The following is an 18,757-nucleotide window of genomic DNA, read 5'->3' as shown; positions in this document are numbered from 1 at the left end:
TAGAAATTTTTTTTTGCTCTAAGTATTGGGGACCCAGCCACAAGTGCATGATAAGTATAAATGCCACATGCAGGTCATCTCTTGTAGCTTTGATGAGCCTTGTGGAAAAGGGTGTCTCTGCTTTTCCTCGAACAAGCATCTAAGCACTCATGGACTACAGTGTGCTTAGAGTTTAAATGCTAGTGAAGTAAGCATGATCTGATAATTTAAAAGTATAATCTGCTTTCAAGCCATCTGGTTGAAGCTGGGTAGTGGGCTGAAATCACTGGTCAGTATGGGTCAAGCGATCTGAATCCCATTGGGTTTCTTTTCCAGTTGACAGGTTTCTGGGCATTTCCTGGTTTAGACTGTACATAATCCCTCTGCATTGCTTTTTGGAAACACCAGCCTCTCTGTATAGATGGTGTATTTCCACAGCAGATGTGGAAATTAGGATGCCCAAAGACAGTCTTGAATTCTGGAGGCTGGGGAAGAAGGCAGCTGTATTATTTCCTTCCCTTCCCACACCACATGTGTCTGTGGAGCATAATCTTATTCCTGTGGCTTCATTAGGGCCATTGAACTCTTTCTTGCTGTCACCCCTTGGGGATCATCCCCCTTCAAAGGACAGGAGAGACAGGCAAAGCAGTGGCTAGCCCTTTGTATCCCATCTTCCTAAGGTATTACAGTAGTAGCTGTGTGTTCCACAAGCTGTACTTGCAAGTGCTTGGAAGCAAGTGTGAAAAGCTTGCCCTTCCTTTCACTCCGGGCTGCCCTTAGCCTGTGTCGTACTGGCTGTCTTCATTTCAAAATATGTAGCATCCCTCTGTGGTCAACACTGTTGTTCTAATCAAGGAACTCAGCCTTGTGGTAACAAAAGGGGGAAGGAAGGAGGGAAGAGTCCCGTGTCTTGTTTTAATGTCAGCCGTTTAATTACCAGAGAGAACCACAGTGGCAAGTTGAGCACATGTTGAAGTTAGGCTGCAGAATGACTAACAGAAGTCTTAAAAGGCATGTGAAGAAGTTCTTCTTTATGACCTATAAATCTCCATTAGACCCTGGGACACAGTAGTTTTGTGCTGTAGGACCAAAGATTAGGACAGGTGCTACTAGCAAAAAAATCCAGAGAGCACAGTCACTCTGCCTGCTTTTGGAAGGACCCCTTAAGTAGGTGTTTGGGTTAAGGTATGAGTCTCTATAGTTAAAAAGAGCTCTGAACTCGAATTTGAAAAATGCTAGCCTGGGGAAGGGGAAGAGGATGGAGGTGGGCTGGGAAAAGAAGGGTGCCTGAGAAAGAGTAGTACCATTGCTGCAGCCCACTGAGAGACCAGAACCAGTCAATAGTAATGGTTGGGCTGACCTTAAACCAACTGCAGTGCACATTTTTAGTTCTGAAATGGTGATGATACTTCTGTGGAAAATATCTATGGTAATAACACCTCCCTTGTCTAGCTCCACTGATGTTAGTGGATCAGCAGGGGTGAATCAGCTCCCCTTATTGTGTTGTAACTCTCTTAAGCTAAAAGCCTGCTGCTTTGGTTTTTGTTTCTTATCTTAACCAGGGACCGAACCACCACAGTTGTGAATGTGGAAGGGGATGCCCTAGGAGCGGGCATCCTTAATTACCTGAATGAAAAAGAAAAGAAAGACAAAGAGCAGGAGCTGAAGGAAGTCAAAGTAGAAGCAATTGCTAACAGCAAGTCTGAAGGGGAAACATCGCCTTTGGTAACCCACAAAACCCAAGTCTCCAACACAACCAGTACAGCAGACCCTGAATCCAAGGAATCAGTACTGTGAACTAGAGGCCATTCATCAACACACATCCTAGAGGTGGACCAGGGACTTGTTAACGCAAACCTAGACGTTTGCAGTGCTAACAAGGGCTGGATGGCTCTTGAAAGTTTTCCGTTCCAGTCTGTTTTGAAATACGCTGGCCTGGGGCAGGGGAGGGAGGTGGGGTGGGCAGAGAAGGGGTGTTGAGAAAGAACACTCACTTTATAGTAGCATTTTAATAATTCATATATATACATGCTTATGTGTTGCACATGCACACACATATACATGTATGTGAAAACAATGCCATTGAGACTTCTGGTTTAACAGGACTTCTGTTAGTAAAGGGTCATATGGGTTGGAGATGGGGAAGTAGACAAACCCAGTATGTGCGTATTGTAGGGAAAAGTTAGTAAGCTTATTGTGCTGCTGTTCAAACGGACATGCAGTCTAGAAACTCCAGAGTGGGTGAAAATGTTGCTTAAATTTAGTTTCTGTCCTGGAAACACTTACCGACAATTACAGACACGATATATGAAGCAACATTTTTCTCCCACTCCCCTTCCTCTCCTGTTCTCTGATCCCTTACAAATGTTAAATATATCCTGAAAACTAGCTTTTTCTTTTCTTTTTTTTTTTTAATTTTTTTTGTTTCATATCTGAATTAATAGATTATAGGGGTCCACCCCTTGTTCCATTCCCCCACTACACTGCAGCTCATAGCAGCTTTCCTACCTTTTGGTGAGTAACTCCCAAACTTTGGGACCAAACATAGAAGATCTTTGTGCAGATCAAAGACTGGTTTTCTTCTTTCCTCTAACCAAGCTGTTAAGGAAAAAATCCAGAGGAAACACAAATTTTGTTAAAGTAATCCCTTTGGGGCTGAAAAAAATGTAGAGTCTGTTCCAGCATAAATACATCTGAAAGAGGCTTGCCTGTGACAACATCAAGAAATCAAGAAGTCAGTTCCCTTCATGAAAACACGCATGCTCCTTTGCTAGCACGCCATGTCCTGCTCATGTTTGTTTAATGGGTCAGTCCAAACAAGTTAAGTCATATCCCTCTTCCAGCAAAATTGAACAGGGGAAGAAAAAAAATCTGAACACACATCATGTGGGAACTGACGGCAGGCAAGTCTGAGTGTTGGTTTGAAAGGGGAAGAGAAGAGTTGAGTTTATAATCCCGTGTAGTTCAGTGATCTCTGGGTGTTGGGACAGCTGCATACCTGTTCCTGCTACGAGTTTGGTCCTACTATAAACGTCCTTCTGGCAGCAGCTTACATTTAGTAATTCTGGGTGGTGCTGGGCCTGGGTAATGCTTACTGACAGATGGTAACCTTTGCTTGAGGCTGAGCCAAATGCTTCTGGATTCTGATTCTACCTTTCTTCCTTTACAACATACTTCCTGAATTTGCACCCCAAACCTGAACAAAGTCCGGCAAACTCATTGCAAAGATCCTGTTGACTTATCTTGGCTTTTTGGACAGCAAATAATTACAAAATTATGGCTGTGCATATGCCAAGATTTGCCTGGACTTGTGACGCTTTCCCTTGGCTACTTTAGCAAGATGATTGCATATGGTCAGTCTCCACACTTTTAATTCAGCAATATATATTTACACTTAGCTTTGATATAAAGTAATGCTAAGTCTCCCTTTTTCTTTCTCCTCTCTTGCTTCAGAGGAAGCTATCTTGGAAAGATATCCAGTTGCTGATGTGTATGTTCACGACACTAGGAAGTGGCAGCTCCAATTTCATAGCAGCAGCAGCCTTCATTTGCAAAGCATCCTTCCTGGTGAAGGGACACAATGAGTTTTGCAAAAAGACGCTCAGAATGAGATGTGGCTACCTCTGAGGGAAAACACAGTGAGTGCGTCATTACTGGCTGTTTAACCGTGTGCAGCAGAGCTATGCAAATAATCAAAGTAGGAAAGCATTAGTCAGCCCACTGAGAAACTGCAGGTGGAGTTTCTTTTTAACCAGTTTATTTATAACCATGTCCACAAAATTTGGTCATTCCTTGGCTTGTCTTCAAAATGGAAGGAGACAAACACAATTCTCTAGGGACATCCTTTGCCCTGTATTTATTATTTCATTTTTAGCAGATCAAGACCCACTGAAACTTTGCGTTTCCTCCCATTAGAATCATCCCAACTCCTTTCAACTCAGGAAGCCAAAAGCACACTTTGTAGCTGACAATGAAAGTCAACAAATAAGAGGTGTTTTGAAAAATGTTAGAGGTTTGAAAAAATGGTTCTCAACAAAACCTTTTTTCTTTTTTTAAACAAGTGTAAGTATTTCTTTGGAAAATCTGAATGCACCAGAACCCCAAATACTTTGATTTTGAAGCAGTTATATGGATGTCTCAAGGAAGCTGAAAATCATGACTGTTCCCTGTGAGCTGGGTTCTGTAGTTGCATTTTATCCTCCATCAGATGTTTGGCCCCCCTGGTGCTCTTCTTCACCATGACACATGCAGCTGGGATCAGGACATGAGAGCAGGCAGCATTCAAATGACAATTCCTGTGAACCATCACAGCAACCACAGGTAAAAGTACTCACCTGGGCAAGTCCAAAGGCTGGGCTTCCTTGCAGGCAGCACCTTGCCATTGCTGTATTGATCTTTCTTCCCTGTGGTGCTGCAGCTTGAATGCACCTTGTCCTTGTAGCAGCATGCCATAGGCTGTGGCACATTCTTTCTGACAGTAGATCCGATGAAATCATAGAATCATAGAATGGTTTGGGTTGGAAGGGACCTTAAAGATCATCTAGTTCCAACCCCCCTGCCATGGGCAGGGACACCTTCCACTAGACCAGGTTGCTCAAAGCCCTATCCAACGTGGCCTTGAACACTTCCAGGGATGGGGCATCCACAACCTCTCTGGGCAACCTGTTCCAGTGTCTCACCACCCTCACAGTAAAGAATACCTTCCTAATACCTAATCTAAATCTACCCTCTTTCAGTTTAAAACTGTTATCCCTTGTCCCATCACTGCACTCCCTGTTAAGGAGTCCCCCCAAACTTTCCTGTAGGCCCCCTTTAGGTACTGGGAGACTGCTATAAAGTCTCCCCGGAGCCTTCTCTTCTTCAGGCTGAACAGCCCCAACTCTCTCAGCCTGTCTTCATAGGAGAGGTGCTCCAGCCCCCTGATCATCTTCATGGCCCCCCTCTGGACCCGCTTGAGCAGGTCCATGTCTTTCTTATGTTGGGGGCCCCAGAGCTGAACACAGTACCCAAGGTGGGGTCTCATGAGAGTGGAGTAGAGGGGCAGAAACGCCTCCCTTGACCTGCTGGTCACATTTCTTTTGATGCAGCCCAGAACGCGACTGGCTTTCTGGGCTGTGAGTGCCCATTGCTGGCTCATGTTCAGTTTTTCATCCACTAATTCCCCCAAGTCCTTCTCCTCAGGCCTGCTCTCAATCCACTCATCGCCCAGCCTGTATTTGTGCTTAGGATTGCCCTGACCTACATGCAGGACCTTGCACTTGGCCTTCTTGAACTTCATGAAGTTCGCATGGGCCCACCTCTCAAGCCTGTCAAGGTCCCTGTGGATGGCATCCCTTCCCTCCAGGAAATGGTAAATTAAAGCCAATACCTCAGACTCTTCTTACTATTTTCCAATAGCAATGCAGAAGCTCAAAGTCTTTGCTAAAGAACTCCTCTCCCAGTCCCCACTAGTGGATTGCCACATTTTGCATCAATGTGAATGTCTAGTCCCATATAAAGCTTGTTAGAGCAGTAAAATTTAAGGTGGTCAAATCATTTTCATAGCAGGAATTTAACCAAGGAAATCTAACACTCCCTCTCCTGGAAACAGGTGCCATAGGGTTTATATGAACCATGAGTATTCAGGTCTTAACCTGCCAGAAATCTGTAATCTTACAGAAACCCTACTTTAGACTTACAAAGGTGCCAGTTCTTTTGTTGTTCATGCACAGCAAGAGGGATCCCAGAGTTTTCCATGGAGGGAGGAATGCTGGGTAACTACTGCTTGTCAGAACATCTTCTTCATCTTTTCTCTATCATCTGTGTCAGAAATGACATTTCTTGTTTTTCTGTGATGTTCCCATTCCTCACAATGGCCATGCTGCATCTTCTAGGGCTTTCCACCTGGATTCAGATTTTTTTCTTAAGGTACAAATGTAAAAGATCCAATATTACACTCTCTCAGACTGTAAAAAATTTGGCACATTCCAACAACTGCCCTTTTAACAATGTGAATCCTGATCGAAAGCCTGATGAGATAGAAGACTTGCCATTTGCGTCAAGTGGTCAAGGTCTTCAAGTAAGGCTACTGGGAGAAAAATGAAAGGGCTGTTGGAGGATGTGCATTTTAGATGCTGTCCTTGACCTTCAGTGCAATGTGTTACACTGGGAGTTTCCTATTTCAAGTCCCTGTGCAGCCTCACTCCAAGAGGCTGTGAGCTGAGAAGGTGCTCAGCAGCAGTGCAGGTGCAGCTGGTAGTACCTGCTCTGCTCTCACCCAGGCACTCCATGAATCTGCTGCTGGTGCAGTACTTAACTCCAGTGTTTCTTGAGTGGACATATGTTTCTGTTCTCCCAACATGACTGTAAACTGGAAACCTTTAGTCAGTTGCGTTTTTCTTTCAACAGGAAATAAATTCTAACTAGAAAACACTGTTTTTCTTTTTGGTTTTAGCCTTTTTTTGAAGGTACAAATTCTCTTCTTAAGAAGCCAGGCTACAAATAGCTCATGTCCTACCCTCTAGTACCGCGATTGCTTTTGGGGAGAAAGATACGGGAATATGGAAGAGAAGAGTCTGCAAGCCTTTGGCATATGCAACCGTGTTTTGTCTCTGATGCCATTTATTCTTCCACTTTTACCTTTTCTTTTTTCAGTGAAGTTTCTCTGACTGTTTTGGACCATCTTTTATTTCTTCTTCTCCAGGATTGGCTTTCCACTCCATGCTTTATCCGTCACTGCCTGATCTCACCCCATTTCCTGGAATGCCCTGTGCTGTTTTTATGTATCAGTGGCTCAGGTATAAATGGGAGAGTGGACAAAGTTTTGAGGGCTCCAGCTGGTCACTGGGAAAGTAGCTTGTATTCTGCCTTGCTCATGTCCTTAACTCACCAGAGGTTTGTGAGACAGTAATTTAAAGAGTTGCTCTGAGCGTGCAGAGCATTATCTGTCTGTCATCCTGAGAAAGGTGCTTATTCCATGCTGTGAGATGTGGCTATGGATGCCTGAAAAGCTGTAGTGAGCGATGAAGGATGCCAGCACTTGGCTGCTATTAGGATATTTTCAGTAAAGGCCCATTATTCCCAGTAACTGAGCTTTATCTCGGCTGGTGTGTTGGTAATTGCACTACAAGATTCAGTAATTGCAAAGGACTTTAAACCCTTCTGGGGATGTTTCTTGCAGTCAGGATGGTTTTTGTGTTGAGAACAGACTAGGGCCAAACCCAGGTCTTCCCTTGCAGGGATGTGACAAACAGGACTGTGTGCTTCGGATATAACAGAAATGTTGGAGTCAACCAAAGTACCAAATGAGTTGGTGAAACAACTTCTGCTTTGTCTTTTCTGGGCAGCCCTGTTACTGCCTGTAGAGGCAATGCCCTGAGCTGGAGGTGGTGAGAGGTTGAGGGGACAGTATGAGGGCAGTAAGTGCTTCCTCTGTTCCTATAGTCTTCCCTGAGCATTTGCTGTGGCCAGTGCCAGAGATGCACATGACATAGTGTCACCATTCTTAGACTTATTCTCCTGTGCTTCCTCCATATTTTACAGCAGGAATAATAAAAACTGAGGCATTTAGGCAGTTCCTCTTTCAGTCAAGTCAAGTGGCAGCTCATAATCACTCACTGTGATGGACTCACAGACCTGCCTGTAATGACTGATCCTGTGACTGATGAACAGCATCAAATTAGGCGGGTCACATAAATTCTCTGCCTGTGCTTCCTTTTCTGTAAATTAAGTTTACAGATGCTTACCACAGGCAATAGTGTGGAGGATAGTAAGTCACAGTGTTTGGAAAGCACTCTTAAGACATAGAGCATTAAATCTTAAGTAATAATGAACTTTGAAAAATCTGAAAGGAATCAAATAGTTAAAGTATGCATCATGAAGTCAGAGTTGCATCGTTGTAGAGTATGAATGACTGTGTGATGGAAATGAGATCCAGTGTATGCATTTGCTGGACTAACTCAGGGGAAGCGGAGGAGCTAGTGCCAGTGTGAGTTGCATTTCAAAAAGTGGATGTGATTTAGTCAAGGGGGACACAGTGCACTGTTACATCTGCCTCCTTCCGTGTCCACCTGGCATGCCATGAAAGCTTAGGTTCAGGTAAATGAACGGACTTCACCATGGATTCAACGTCTAAATTAGGAGTCTTGACAGCTTAGTTTCTGTCTCATTGCAATGGAAGAAAGAGCTTTTCAGCTAAAAGAACAACTTGTCTTGTTGGCAGTATGGGTGAAAAAGGTGGAGAAAAAGAAGGAAGAGCTGGAGGGTTGCAGAGGGAGCATCACAGAAGACAAGGTAAGCAAGTGGATAAAGAAGCTAAGACCTGAAGGAAGTATCTTTTCCTTGGTGTTTTGATACAGATAGCATCAAAAGACTGCAGGCATTTGTCCAGCATGTAGCAGAGACCGATGCAAATCCCTGCCCGCTGACTGGCCAGGATTTGCAGGGAGAGGCAGACGCCAAGTGCTGATGTTTCTGAAGCCCATCGTCACTGAGCAACAATGAAGCATGCAGTGTGCCAGCATGGAGCTCTGATAAGCTGCTCCTGGCTGCTAGCCATGACCACAGAGAAATAACAGTACAGTTCTGGATTAGGGATTGACCCACATTCCTCCTTGCAGGATAGCTAAGACAAATGCTCCTCAGATAAATGCATGGTAGCCATTATTCTCTGAGGACAAAGAAGACCTTGTTATCTATGCGAGCATATTGATGAAAGCCATGTTCACTTGCTGCTTCAGTTTCAGGGAGGAGGGAAAAGGGTATGACAAATAATCTGAAACTTTTTCCAGACATTGGGCAACACGTTGAGACAGTTGCCACTGAATATTTTAAGTCTGACAAGAAGTGATCAAGAGCCTTATTTGGCTTCTGTAGCTCTCTGTCTTGACATCTGAGCACCGGCTTGGGGAGTTAATGTTAACACAGTATTCATTCTCCGCATGGGGTCTTTGCAGACATTTGTGACCAGCAGGCACCATTTCACAGCTGCAGAAGTGAATGCATGCAGAAAAAGGTGAAAGAATGCTTTCTCGAGTCACGCAAAGAGTTGCCAAGCAGGCTAGGAGCAGATCTCGAATCCTGAAGCTAAGTTCATTGTTAGCTAACAACTATCACTTCCCTAAAAAAATTATCATCTGGGGGTTTATAAATATATTTGAGTATTGATACCATAGTAGTAATAGTATGTTACTGCAGGATGATCACTTCTCTTTTTGGAGGAATGGAAGGGGAGAAGTGTAGATGTAGGAAAGTTATCTTCCCTCTAGGATGGATTTTCTTAATAGAAAAGGAAAAAGGAAATCTCTTTCCTTCAAGAGTTCATGGTGTGGTTACTAACTAAATTCTATCTCAGTGTCAGCAGATATATCCTCAAGAGCTATGAAATCTCATTTGGATTTAACCATCTCACTGCCAGCAGGAGGTGAGGACTGTGGTCATTCGAGCAGGCCAACTGCTCTTACTTGGAAGTCCTGCTCAAGAAACATTTATACTTGTCTTTCTCAAGGCTACAGATGCTGTTTGCAAGGCAAGCAGGCCTACCGACAGGGACCAGTGTGAGGAAATTAATTTTGAGTCAACCCTGTTGTAATGTGAAGTTAATGGTGTGGTTTTAAGCCACAGAGACCAAGAAATTTGGTATTCAGATGTTCCTTAGGATAGCTTTCGCTTGCTCCTTCTGGTAACGACACTGAGAAAGTAATACCCTTGCTTTGCAAGCATGTATTTAAGTAACCAAAGCTAAACTGCATATGGCATGTCAGTGCAACTTAAGTTAATTGCAGTTACATGTTGCAGAAAGAAATTACCAAGGGAAATCTTCTCTGAAGGAAACTGTTTACACATGCCTGAATTCCCCTGGATTACATTCCCACAGAAAGAATTGTACTTAACCATAAAAAATACTCCAGATATTAACTGGTTTGGATTGTAGCTTTTTTAAGAACCAGAAAGAATGCCACAAAATGGACAGGCTAGGGCCTTCAGTGGTGTGTATTAATGTAATTTCCTGAGCTTTCAGTGGCCTGTGGACTTCTGATGGAGATGATACCTCCTTAGCAGCATAGGGGTTTGGTCTGGTCCTCTTAAGACAATCGTGTTCATTAAAGCAGCAGTAATGGAAGATTTTTTAAACTTGTTGGCTATAACTAGAGGCATTTTACGTGCTTGCAGTATTCTTATGACATGGTGCCTCCCACAAGAAAAAATGTGTTTTCTAGATGGTCAGTGTTGATGGAGAAGCTTCCTAGTTTTTTGATCAGTTTTCCTTCTCTGTATCTCTCTTGCAGAGTGTGCTGTGGTCCTTGGAGTCTCCCCAGACCCCATCAGGACCAGGCTCCTATGGTACATAGGTTAAACTTAAAGATATTCTAGTCCCATGTGAGGACACAGACTGTCTCACATTCTGTTATGAGGGGATGAAGATGTAGCTTCAACTTTGGAGGAGGGGCTGGGCTGAAGAAAACCCTTCTTCATTAAGGCAATACCTTAATGACATTTTACACTTAAGTCAAATAATTGTGACCAAGCTAGCCCAGCCCTGGCTGCCTCCCTGCTCTGCCCCACAATAGATGCTCTGTTGACATCACTTCCCTGTAATGTCTAGTGTGGAGGTAATGTGTTTGCCATCCCTGAATATTCCAATCTTTTACAAATATAGTCTTATTTAGACTTTTTCTGTTACTACCCTGACTACACTTTTGTAAGGTCATCCACAAACCACGTGCTCTATGGGATGGAGACCATGCGCAGCACTACTAATAGCTGAGCATACCTCTGCTAATGGGAGATGAGCCTTTTTTCCTGAATTGCTTCTTGGTTATAGCAAACTGAGACTGACTCACTCATGCTTTGTGAGGGTGAAGATATTGATTAGATTTTGATTAATCCCTTTAGATTCAGGGACAGCAGGACCACCCCTAAGACACAAGGAATCTCCTTCTGCAGCAGAAGTATGCAATCTGCCTTATTATCCTTGAAGGTGCCTTGTCCTGCTTTCCTTCAGGACAAATTCCAAGTTGCTGTTTGGCTTTTGAATATAACTATGCACCAAAGGTGAGAGACTCCATTATCTCTGGAGACAGGAGGGAGAACATGATGTCCTGGTGTGGGACAAGGAAAGTGAGTTTCTTTTCTTTTTCCTCTAAGGTCTCTGTCAGCAATCCTGCCTCTGATGTGTGTATGCGTGTGTGTGCTTTTACTTCTACATGAGCACAAATTGCTCTAATTAGGAGGGATGATTCTTGTATTTTTATATGCTAAGCCATTTGATTAATTACTTTAATAAAATGACAGACAGATGAACTCTGAAATTCACTGCCATCTGCTCCAGTACAATCCAGTATCACTGATACAAAGGTATCTGCCTTCAGATAAAACGTAGTGCTTAGAGTAACCACTCTGTTAAGTAAGTGCTTGTGCCATGTGCTTGTGTTGATCCTTGTGAACATCTGTAACTGTTCCTCTTTTAAAGCTATGGGTTTGATCCATGTGACTCTGTATCAGCCTTTTTGTTATCTACTAAGAACAGATGTACATGCACATATGCAAAAAAAAGACCATATTGCTGTGTCTGGCGGTGTGTGACCCTGGGGTAGCTATTACAGATGTTTGTTGTGTTGTGTACCCTTTGGCGTAAAAACTCTCCCTGCCTGCCTGGGGAGAAAACAGTCCTGTGGCTCAGGTTGAGATGGTTTGTTGTATTAGGAGGGTGACACAATAGGATTCTCTCTCTCTTTTTCCCTTCTCTCATGGAAATGTATATTTGTTCTCTCTTTGTGTAGCTTCTCAATCTGAAATAAAAATCACCCCAAATAGAATTCACGTTTCCATCTTTGTTTTGAGAATACCTAGCCTTTTAACTGGATCAACCTTGCATAAGCAACTGGGCATCTTGCGGGACCAGGCTCTGGGGCCCTGTCTCCCAAGCAAACTCTCTGTGACTCCTTTGGAAATGCCCCTGAATGAGAACTGTGTAACTTGGTATTCAGGTCCACTTTCCCAGACCATGCCCTTTGCCGGTCACTTCGTCACTGATTATCAGCATATCACTCCATTTAACCCCTTCTCCTGGAGCCCAGGGCAAGCCTACGCAGGGTAGAATTTCTCCAAGCCCTCTGCGCAGGTAGTCAGCTCTAAAAGGGCTTTGGGAGGGCCCAGATTAGTAGGTGTTTTTTATTGATGTGTGAGATTATGGAGTAGAAGGGCTGACAGACAGACCTGCTGCCTAGTCTGCCAAGCAAACAGACTTTATTCCCTGGAGGAGGATTGAGGAGTGGGAGAAATCATCTAGCAAATCCTTTGCAGTAGGCAACCAGACTGGTAAATTCAGAGTAATTTTGCATTTGACACATGCGTTCAGTCTCAGCAGTGTGCTAGTTCCAGAATTGAGGGCCTGGGTTTGCTATCAATCAAACTTTTCCATTAAATGCTCCTACACCTCTGTAGGGTAGATTTTATCCTGAGATGCACAATGCAGAACATAACAAATCCTGAAAAAAAATCTACTGTGTAAGTGTAGTTTGGTCAGTTTCAAGCATTAAATTCTAGTCCCAGAACTAATAAACATGGGTGCAAAATTTGCAAGAATTGCAAGCACCAGAAGAAAGAAATATAATTTGAAGGACCTGCCTGTTTATGACTTACAAATTGTGACTGGTATTGTGTCTTGGTATGTAAATTTTATTAAACCATCAATGTGATTGTTTCCAAAAAGCCTATCTGACCCCATGGTTGTGTCTTTGTCTTCTCGCTTCCTAGCTGAAACCCCGAGGAGATACCTGGAGGAATGCTAGACCAGTGAGCTAACAGAGACATCCTCTTGAACCTTATCCTCTAGCCATTCAAATGTCAGCTTTGGATACAATGATGGCTGCTGCCTAAAACAAGCAGGTTTTCTGAAACCTTCTGAGGTAAGTGGTGGTTGTCAGAGCTGTAGTGCCTTGCCATTTGAAACACATGAAGCTTTATGAGACCCATGGAAAAATGTGGAATGATTTATTGTCTTTAATGAGAACTGAGTCAAGCCTTAGACTGAGTCCCAGCTGACTCAAGCCAGACATTAGAGCTTGCTAGGGATTATTATAGATAAATAGATAAAGTTTCTTATGATATTTCAACAGAGAGATAAAAGTTGGAAGAAGTTCTAATTAAAGTTCAATTACTTTATTCTGTTTTTCTACCACCACCTACCAATCTGGCCACATGCTTTCCAATTTCTTAATTTCATCTTTTTTTAAGAGGAAGAGAGTTTTTGGGAAAATATTCCTCATTTCTGCCTTCTAAAAAGCTCAACAGGCAGGTGCCACACATTTGTCTAGTTCACATGAAGAAAAGCATTTAAAAATAAATTTATAACAAAAGCCGCTGCTGTTGTTGTAACTTAATATTTGCAGAGGAAATCCGATTACAGCCAAGGAGCAGATCAGTCCTTTTTTTTTTTTTTTTAATCCCCAGTTTGTCTGATTAAGATAGATATAATTACAGGGAAGTGCTTTGCAAGTTAGTTAAACGAAAGTCAACACCATTTTGTTCTGCTGTGAAATGAATCGTTTGAGTCGAACAGGTTGTGTGGTACAGCTGTGCTAACAGGTCATGTTTAAAATATGTAGATTGATGTTAGCTTGTTGAAAATCAAATCTGCTATCTCCCCATTTGAGCATTCAAGCAAACATACAAGTACCTTGTACCTCTCGGGGGGTCTTGTGAGATGTGATGTGCATGAAAATAGCTTGGCAAGTTTACAGCTAACTTGCTGTTCTTGCAAGTTCTTGCATCTTGGATGTTAAGAGTCAAGCCATCATGCTACGGAAGATACCGGTGGTTTTAAACTGGGCAGGAAGGGTAGCAGCTGGAATTTATTTCCACGTTTTGAAAGTTATCCTTATAATCATAAGGGTTGGGTTTGTCAAAATATATGCCAAGGACCAGACAAATTACAAACTCGCTCTGAAACCTAGGACCAGACATGCAATACAAAGCCACTCCACAGGCTTGGGTAACAAGACTTTGCCATCTCCACAGGATAGTGATCAGCAGTGCGATGTAAATTACTGTAATTATTGTGTCACCAAAACATGTACACAATCAGGCAGATCGGGATTCTCTTCATCATGTTGTGCTGGAGTATAATTAGATGGCGATGCCTACAGCTACTAGAGTTTGAGGGAGGCCTACAAACATTTGCAGCTCAAATCTCTCAAACCAAGTAGGTTCCAACCAACAGCAACCAAATCATCAAGATTAAGCTTCTTTGGTTCTGCGTTGATAATTGGCTCGAGTAATTTGACTCACTGACCATCCTGAAGGCACTGGGCTTTGTCCTTTTAGCAGTACCATTCTTGCTGAGGTAGGAAATGAGTGTGGCCAAACTCAGTATGAGATCTTACAGAAGCGGAATATGGTATTTATTTACATTTTAAGCTGATTTTACCTGCCCACACTCGTTCTCTTACAGATTTCATTCACTGATGCTCACAAGCAATGAGACATGGCTGTTCAAGTGGTCTGGCCCTGATCACTTGCATGCAACATACACAACAAGGGATGATGGCTGTCAAATCTTCATTAACTGTCCCAGTTTTGGGACAGTTCTTTAATAATCTTTAAGAATTGATAGTTGTTTTGTGGTGATCCTTTGCTGCAGTCTCTCTTCTTGCTAGGCTGCCAGGAGAAGGAATGGGAGATGTGATATGCTGCCATCCTCCTGTTATGATAGTTCTTCATGAATGAGTTGTGTGTGCAATGTGCTATGGTCTTATCGGTGTGCAGACCTGGGCTTGACAAAAACAACATAGTCTCAAATTTTTTTCTGGGAATGGTGTAATTTGTTATGAATACAAGCTGTTCTTAACTCCCCTGCTCTGCTATTTCTTCTGACGCTTACATAAACAGATTTTCATTCAGACCAATCCCAATATTTCTTTTACAAATCTGCACTGATGACTGGTTCCTGCAGATCCCAGCTCTGGTTTTGAAGAGCCTCTTGGTTCTGCTCAGGACAACGCACAAATGACAAAGGCCCAAGACATCCCAGCAATGAAAAGGAAATCCCCCATATTCCCTACTGAAAGCAGCAGTAAAATCTCACATTTAAAAGTAAAATTAATCCCAATTATTCATTGTCCATTCTAATTCACATGTATCAAAAGCTGCCACCACCTCCTGACCATCCGGCTCCTATTTATTTCACAGCAACGTGTCACCTTCATCCAACAAAAGGAAAGGCAAAGTGTCTGGACCACACCGACTCCATCTCATTCATCCCCCTCTGCACCGCGGCACCTAGCCCTGTTCAGCTGTTTGGGTGTTTCAGAACGCCTGGATAGAGGTAAGGAGATGTTTTGGGGGAATATGGAAACTTGAAACACCTGCCTTCATGGCTGGGTCTCCTGTTGCTGGCTGTCTGGCCAGGCCTTTCGTGGTGTGATGGGTACATCGTGTGGCAGAGAGCAGAAGTGCAATTTTTGTTTGACCTTTTTCTTGGGCTAAATTCTGCCACTCTGGCCAGCTGAGCAACCGAATGGTAAAGAACTGAAATTGCCCAGCTGCTAGCACTGCTCTGCACTTCTATGTTGACACTAAAATAGATGTCACTCTGGTTTTTCCTCTGTTCTTCATTAATCCTGCCTTACATGTTTCATGTGTCTGCTGCCTTGAGTGTGCTTAAGTCATATTTTCAGGTGCTTCTCCAAAATCAGGAAGAAAAAGAAGCAGCTACCTTTTGGGGGAGATATTTAGTAATAGTGCAGTAGCAGCTATGATGATCTTGAAGAGTGAGGCAAAATTTGCAGGCTGTTGATGAGTCTTCTCATGACTTTATAAAGAAGCTAAAGCAACATGGCTGAGTTTGAACCTGCTTCTTTAGACATTACTAGAGTGACTGTCCAGCTGAACAACTGGATTCCTCTGGGGCCTACTGTAGGTCCAGAACCATAAGTAGTTGATTAGTGATAAAAATGTTGGAACAGAGAAAATCTGCATGTCCCACCTGGAGGAGAAGGTCTGGGAACATGGAAAAGCACATGGCTGAAATTCATAGCAACATTGGAAAAATCGAGAGAGGCTCTGGTAAACAGAGGCTGCAAAGAGTTAATCTAGATGAGAGTAATTAACTGCACTAATACTGGTAGGAAATGGTAGATTAAGGATCAGGAACAGGAAGTTACAGGCAGTCAGAAGCATGAGTCAATGCCCTGCGCTGTGAATAAGGCAGATACTGTACCAGGGTGTGTAAACAGGAACGCAGCCTGGACTACCATACCAGTTCTGCCTAATCATAGCCAAGCCCGTGCTGGAGTTTTGGACCAGGTTTAGGTGTTGACCTTCAAAGAAACATGGCCCAAAGAGTAAGAATCCACAGGAGAACAAAGGGAACGGTCCAAGATGTGGAAATCCTGACCTCTGGGGAAAAGAAAAGGGTTGTTATCCTGAGAGAGAAGGACCTCTCCCTGCAAATACCTTTCAAAAAGAGGTTAGGCAGAGCAAGTGCACAGTGAGCAGAGTGCTGAGCAGTTTGTACGAAGACAGCTCCTGCCCAGAACCACGGGTAGGAGAGTTTGCCAGCCAGCCTGTCCTTGAGGAGCGAGGAATGCGGTGCTGTCAGGTTGCAACATAGGTATTTTTATAAATCAGTGCCTGAGCAATTTTAACACAGAAGAGGAATAATGTCAATCACTTTGATGTAGCCAACAGAAGCAAAGAAATCTTGTGGCAGCTCCTTCCCACCTCGATGATAAGTTAACACTGGAAGATGGCACGTGTATTATATGTAATATTAACTCTCTGGCTGTCTGAGGCACAGAATCAGAAATGGAATAATTTTCCAAATGCAGGCAAATCCTCCCCACAGATAATGCCATACTGGTGGCCAAAGGATGGCAAAGTGATTACAACCAGTTTTTCTTTTCACTCTAGAGCGGTACTCTATTAATATTGCTAGCAATGCTCTGGGAACAAATAGGTCAGGTCCAACCCCTGCATTTGCTGACATCTCATCCATCCCAAACATTTGCATTGTGAGACTGAAATTTGATGCCCAAGATAGTGCAGATGCTATGCAAGAGCATATGGGGCACATCCAGGCTTCAGGTTTCATCGCAGAGTGTTAACTGGCTTATAGTGTGAGACCATTCAATGTAGAAAGAAATTACAAATTGATGTGCCAAAAACTCTGGATTCCAGCACATCATTGTTTATGGGCATATTAAAACTCAGGACACATACAGCTGGTGCTCCTGATGGATCTAGTTCTGTACAAAAATATGGATACTCCCACCAAGAAGGTAGAAGTTTTTGAAGAAAATGGAGCCTTCATATCCCAGCTTCTCATATACTAGAAATGCACCACTTTCAAATCTGATCACTGTAAGTAAGCTCTACTTCATGTCATAGGTACGGGGATTACTGCTGAATTATTGCATACACAGATGTGGTGAAACTATTTGTCTTTGCTGCAGAACCTTCTTGCTGAAAAACACAAGTCTGAAAGAATCCCGAGGTCTCAAATCAGCAAGAAAATATCCATGTGAGTATTTCCCAGCCTTGAGTGACTTTGGGTCAGAGTTTGGCTGGGTTTGACCCTGTATTGTAGATTGAATAAGCCAGTTTCTCTTCAGCAAAGTTCTTAACAAAGAGGGCCAGATGTCAGTGGAAGAAATCGGTATCGTTTCCCTGAATTTCTTAAATAATCTCTCCTTTAGATCACCAGTTTATCCCCCACCCTTGTTTATTGACACCTTCTCAGCATGAGCCCAAGGAGATGGGAAAGATTTTGCAGCGCTGCGGCTGTTCTTGTAGACATCCTGGCACTCGTTTGATCGGAGGTGAAACAGGATGCGAACCTTTCCTGCTGGGGCTGAGACCACAGCCGAGTGCTATTCAGCTCCGAGAACAATGTCTGGCAGCTTGCAAGTAATTTAAACCAGCTAAAAACAGCCAAGCTTGGGTATGAATCATGACCCATCCGTGTTTGCTTCAGTCTTTTGACTTGCCTGAAATCATCATGGCCTCTACTGGCAGGCAACCGGCTCCCTGGAGAATAAGCAATAAACATTTTTAAAGCACTTTTCTTTCACAAGGGCTTTGCCTACATGAATTCTAACAAAAAGCTGACTCTGAGAAGCGTGCATCTGAGGCAGGGGGATGTGCTGCCCTCTGGAAGACCAGCTGTAACATTCATCAAAGAAGCCCCAAATATAGAAATATTATGCAGGAACAGAGGTGATGTGGGCTTTTTCTTGGCTGCGAGTTCTTCTGAGATCAGTGTACCATGCTATACCATGGCATTACAGCTCCACTTTTTGAAGCAGCCCTGGAAAAGATACTCGCACTCTGTTTCTCTAGAGAGAAAAAGCAAGATCCTCCAGGATGGTAAATGGGGCCGGTTCCACCGAGGTCAGTAGAATAAACCCAGGTCACAGCAGCTGGCAATCTGGACCATAACACACGGGGTGGCAGAGCTGGAACTCGCCGCAGGGCTGAAGAATGTGGCCAGTGGACCGAAGCACTAGCCAGGGACTTGGGATACCTGTGTTGTTCCCCTCACCCTGCCGCCCAACTGCTGAGCAAACCCGAAACGTCTCTTTGGTCCTTCACGGTCAAAAGCTGGCAGCAACATTGTTCATAAAGTGCTTTATCAAATAACTGACCTCCAGGAAATCTCAGCATTATCTAAGAAATAAAACTCCAGGAGCAGATGATGCAGACAAAAACCAGAATCAGCCTATGGACAGAAACAAGGGGAAAGGTTTGTATTTTCTACAGGACATGGGCACATGCTGGGACACAGCCGCTCCAGCCACCA

At 43.4% G+C, this 18,757-nt stretch overlaps 1 protein-coding gene across 3 annotated transcripts in view; it reads left to right on the top strand.

Annotated features, from left to right (window-relative positions):
- Window positions 1-17,798, top strand: part of SLC1A4 (solute carrier family 1 member 4) — a 43,647-nt gene extending 25,849 nt beyond the window's left edge. For 2 of the 3 annotated variants that reach the window (XR_012651643.1, XR_012651644.1), the window contains 5 exons: window positions 1,542-3,617; window positions 12,715-12,866; window positions 15,148-15,283; window positions 17,412-17,479; window positions 17,655-17,798. Coding sequence is in view for 1 of the 3 variants with exons in the window: in XM_075035554.1 (XP_074891655.1) it covers window positions 1,542-1,776 (235 nt within the window). In the remaining 2 variants the exon portion in view is untranslated. Of the gene's footprint in view, window positions 1-1,541; window positions 11,763-12,714; window positions 12,867-15,147; window positions 15,284-17,411; window positions 17,480-17,654 lie in introns of those variants that run through there. The other variant, XM_075035554.1, reaches the window with a different exon arrangement.
- The last annotated feature ends 959 nt before the right edge of the window (window positions 17,799-18,757 follow it).

Source organism: Buteo buteo, chromosome 9 (genome assembly GCF_964188355.1).
Source record: "Buteo buteo chromosome 9, bButBut1.hap1.1, whole genome shotgun sequence".
NCBI classification, from domain to species: Eukaryota; Metazoa; Chordata; class Aves; order Accipitriformes; family Accipitridae; genus Buteo; species Buteo buteo.
The sequence above is the reverse complement of the archived record's forward strand: the minus strand, read 5'-3'. Positions and strand labels throughout refer to the sequence as shown.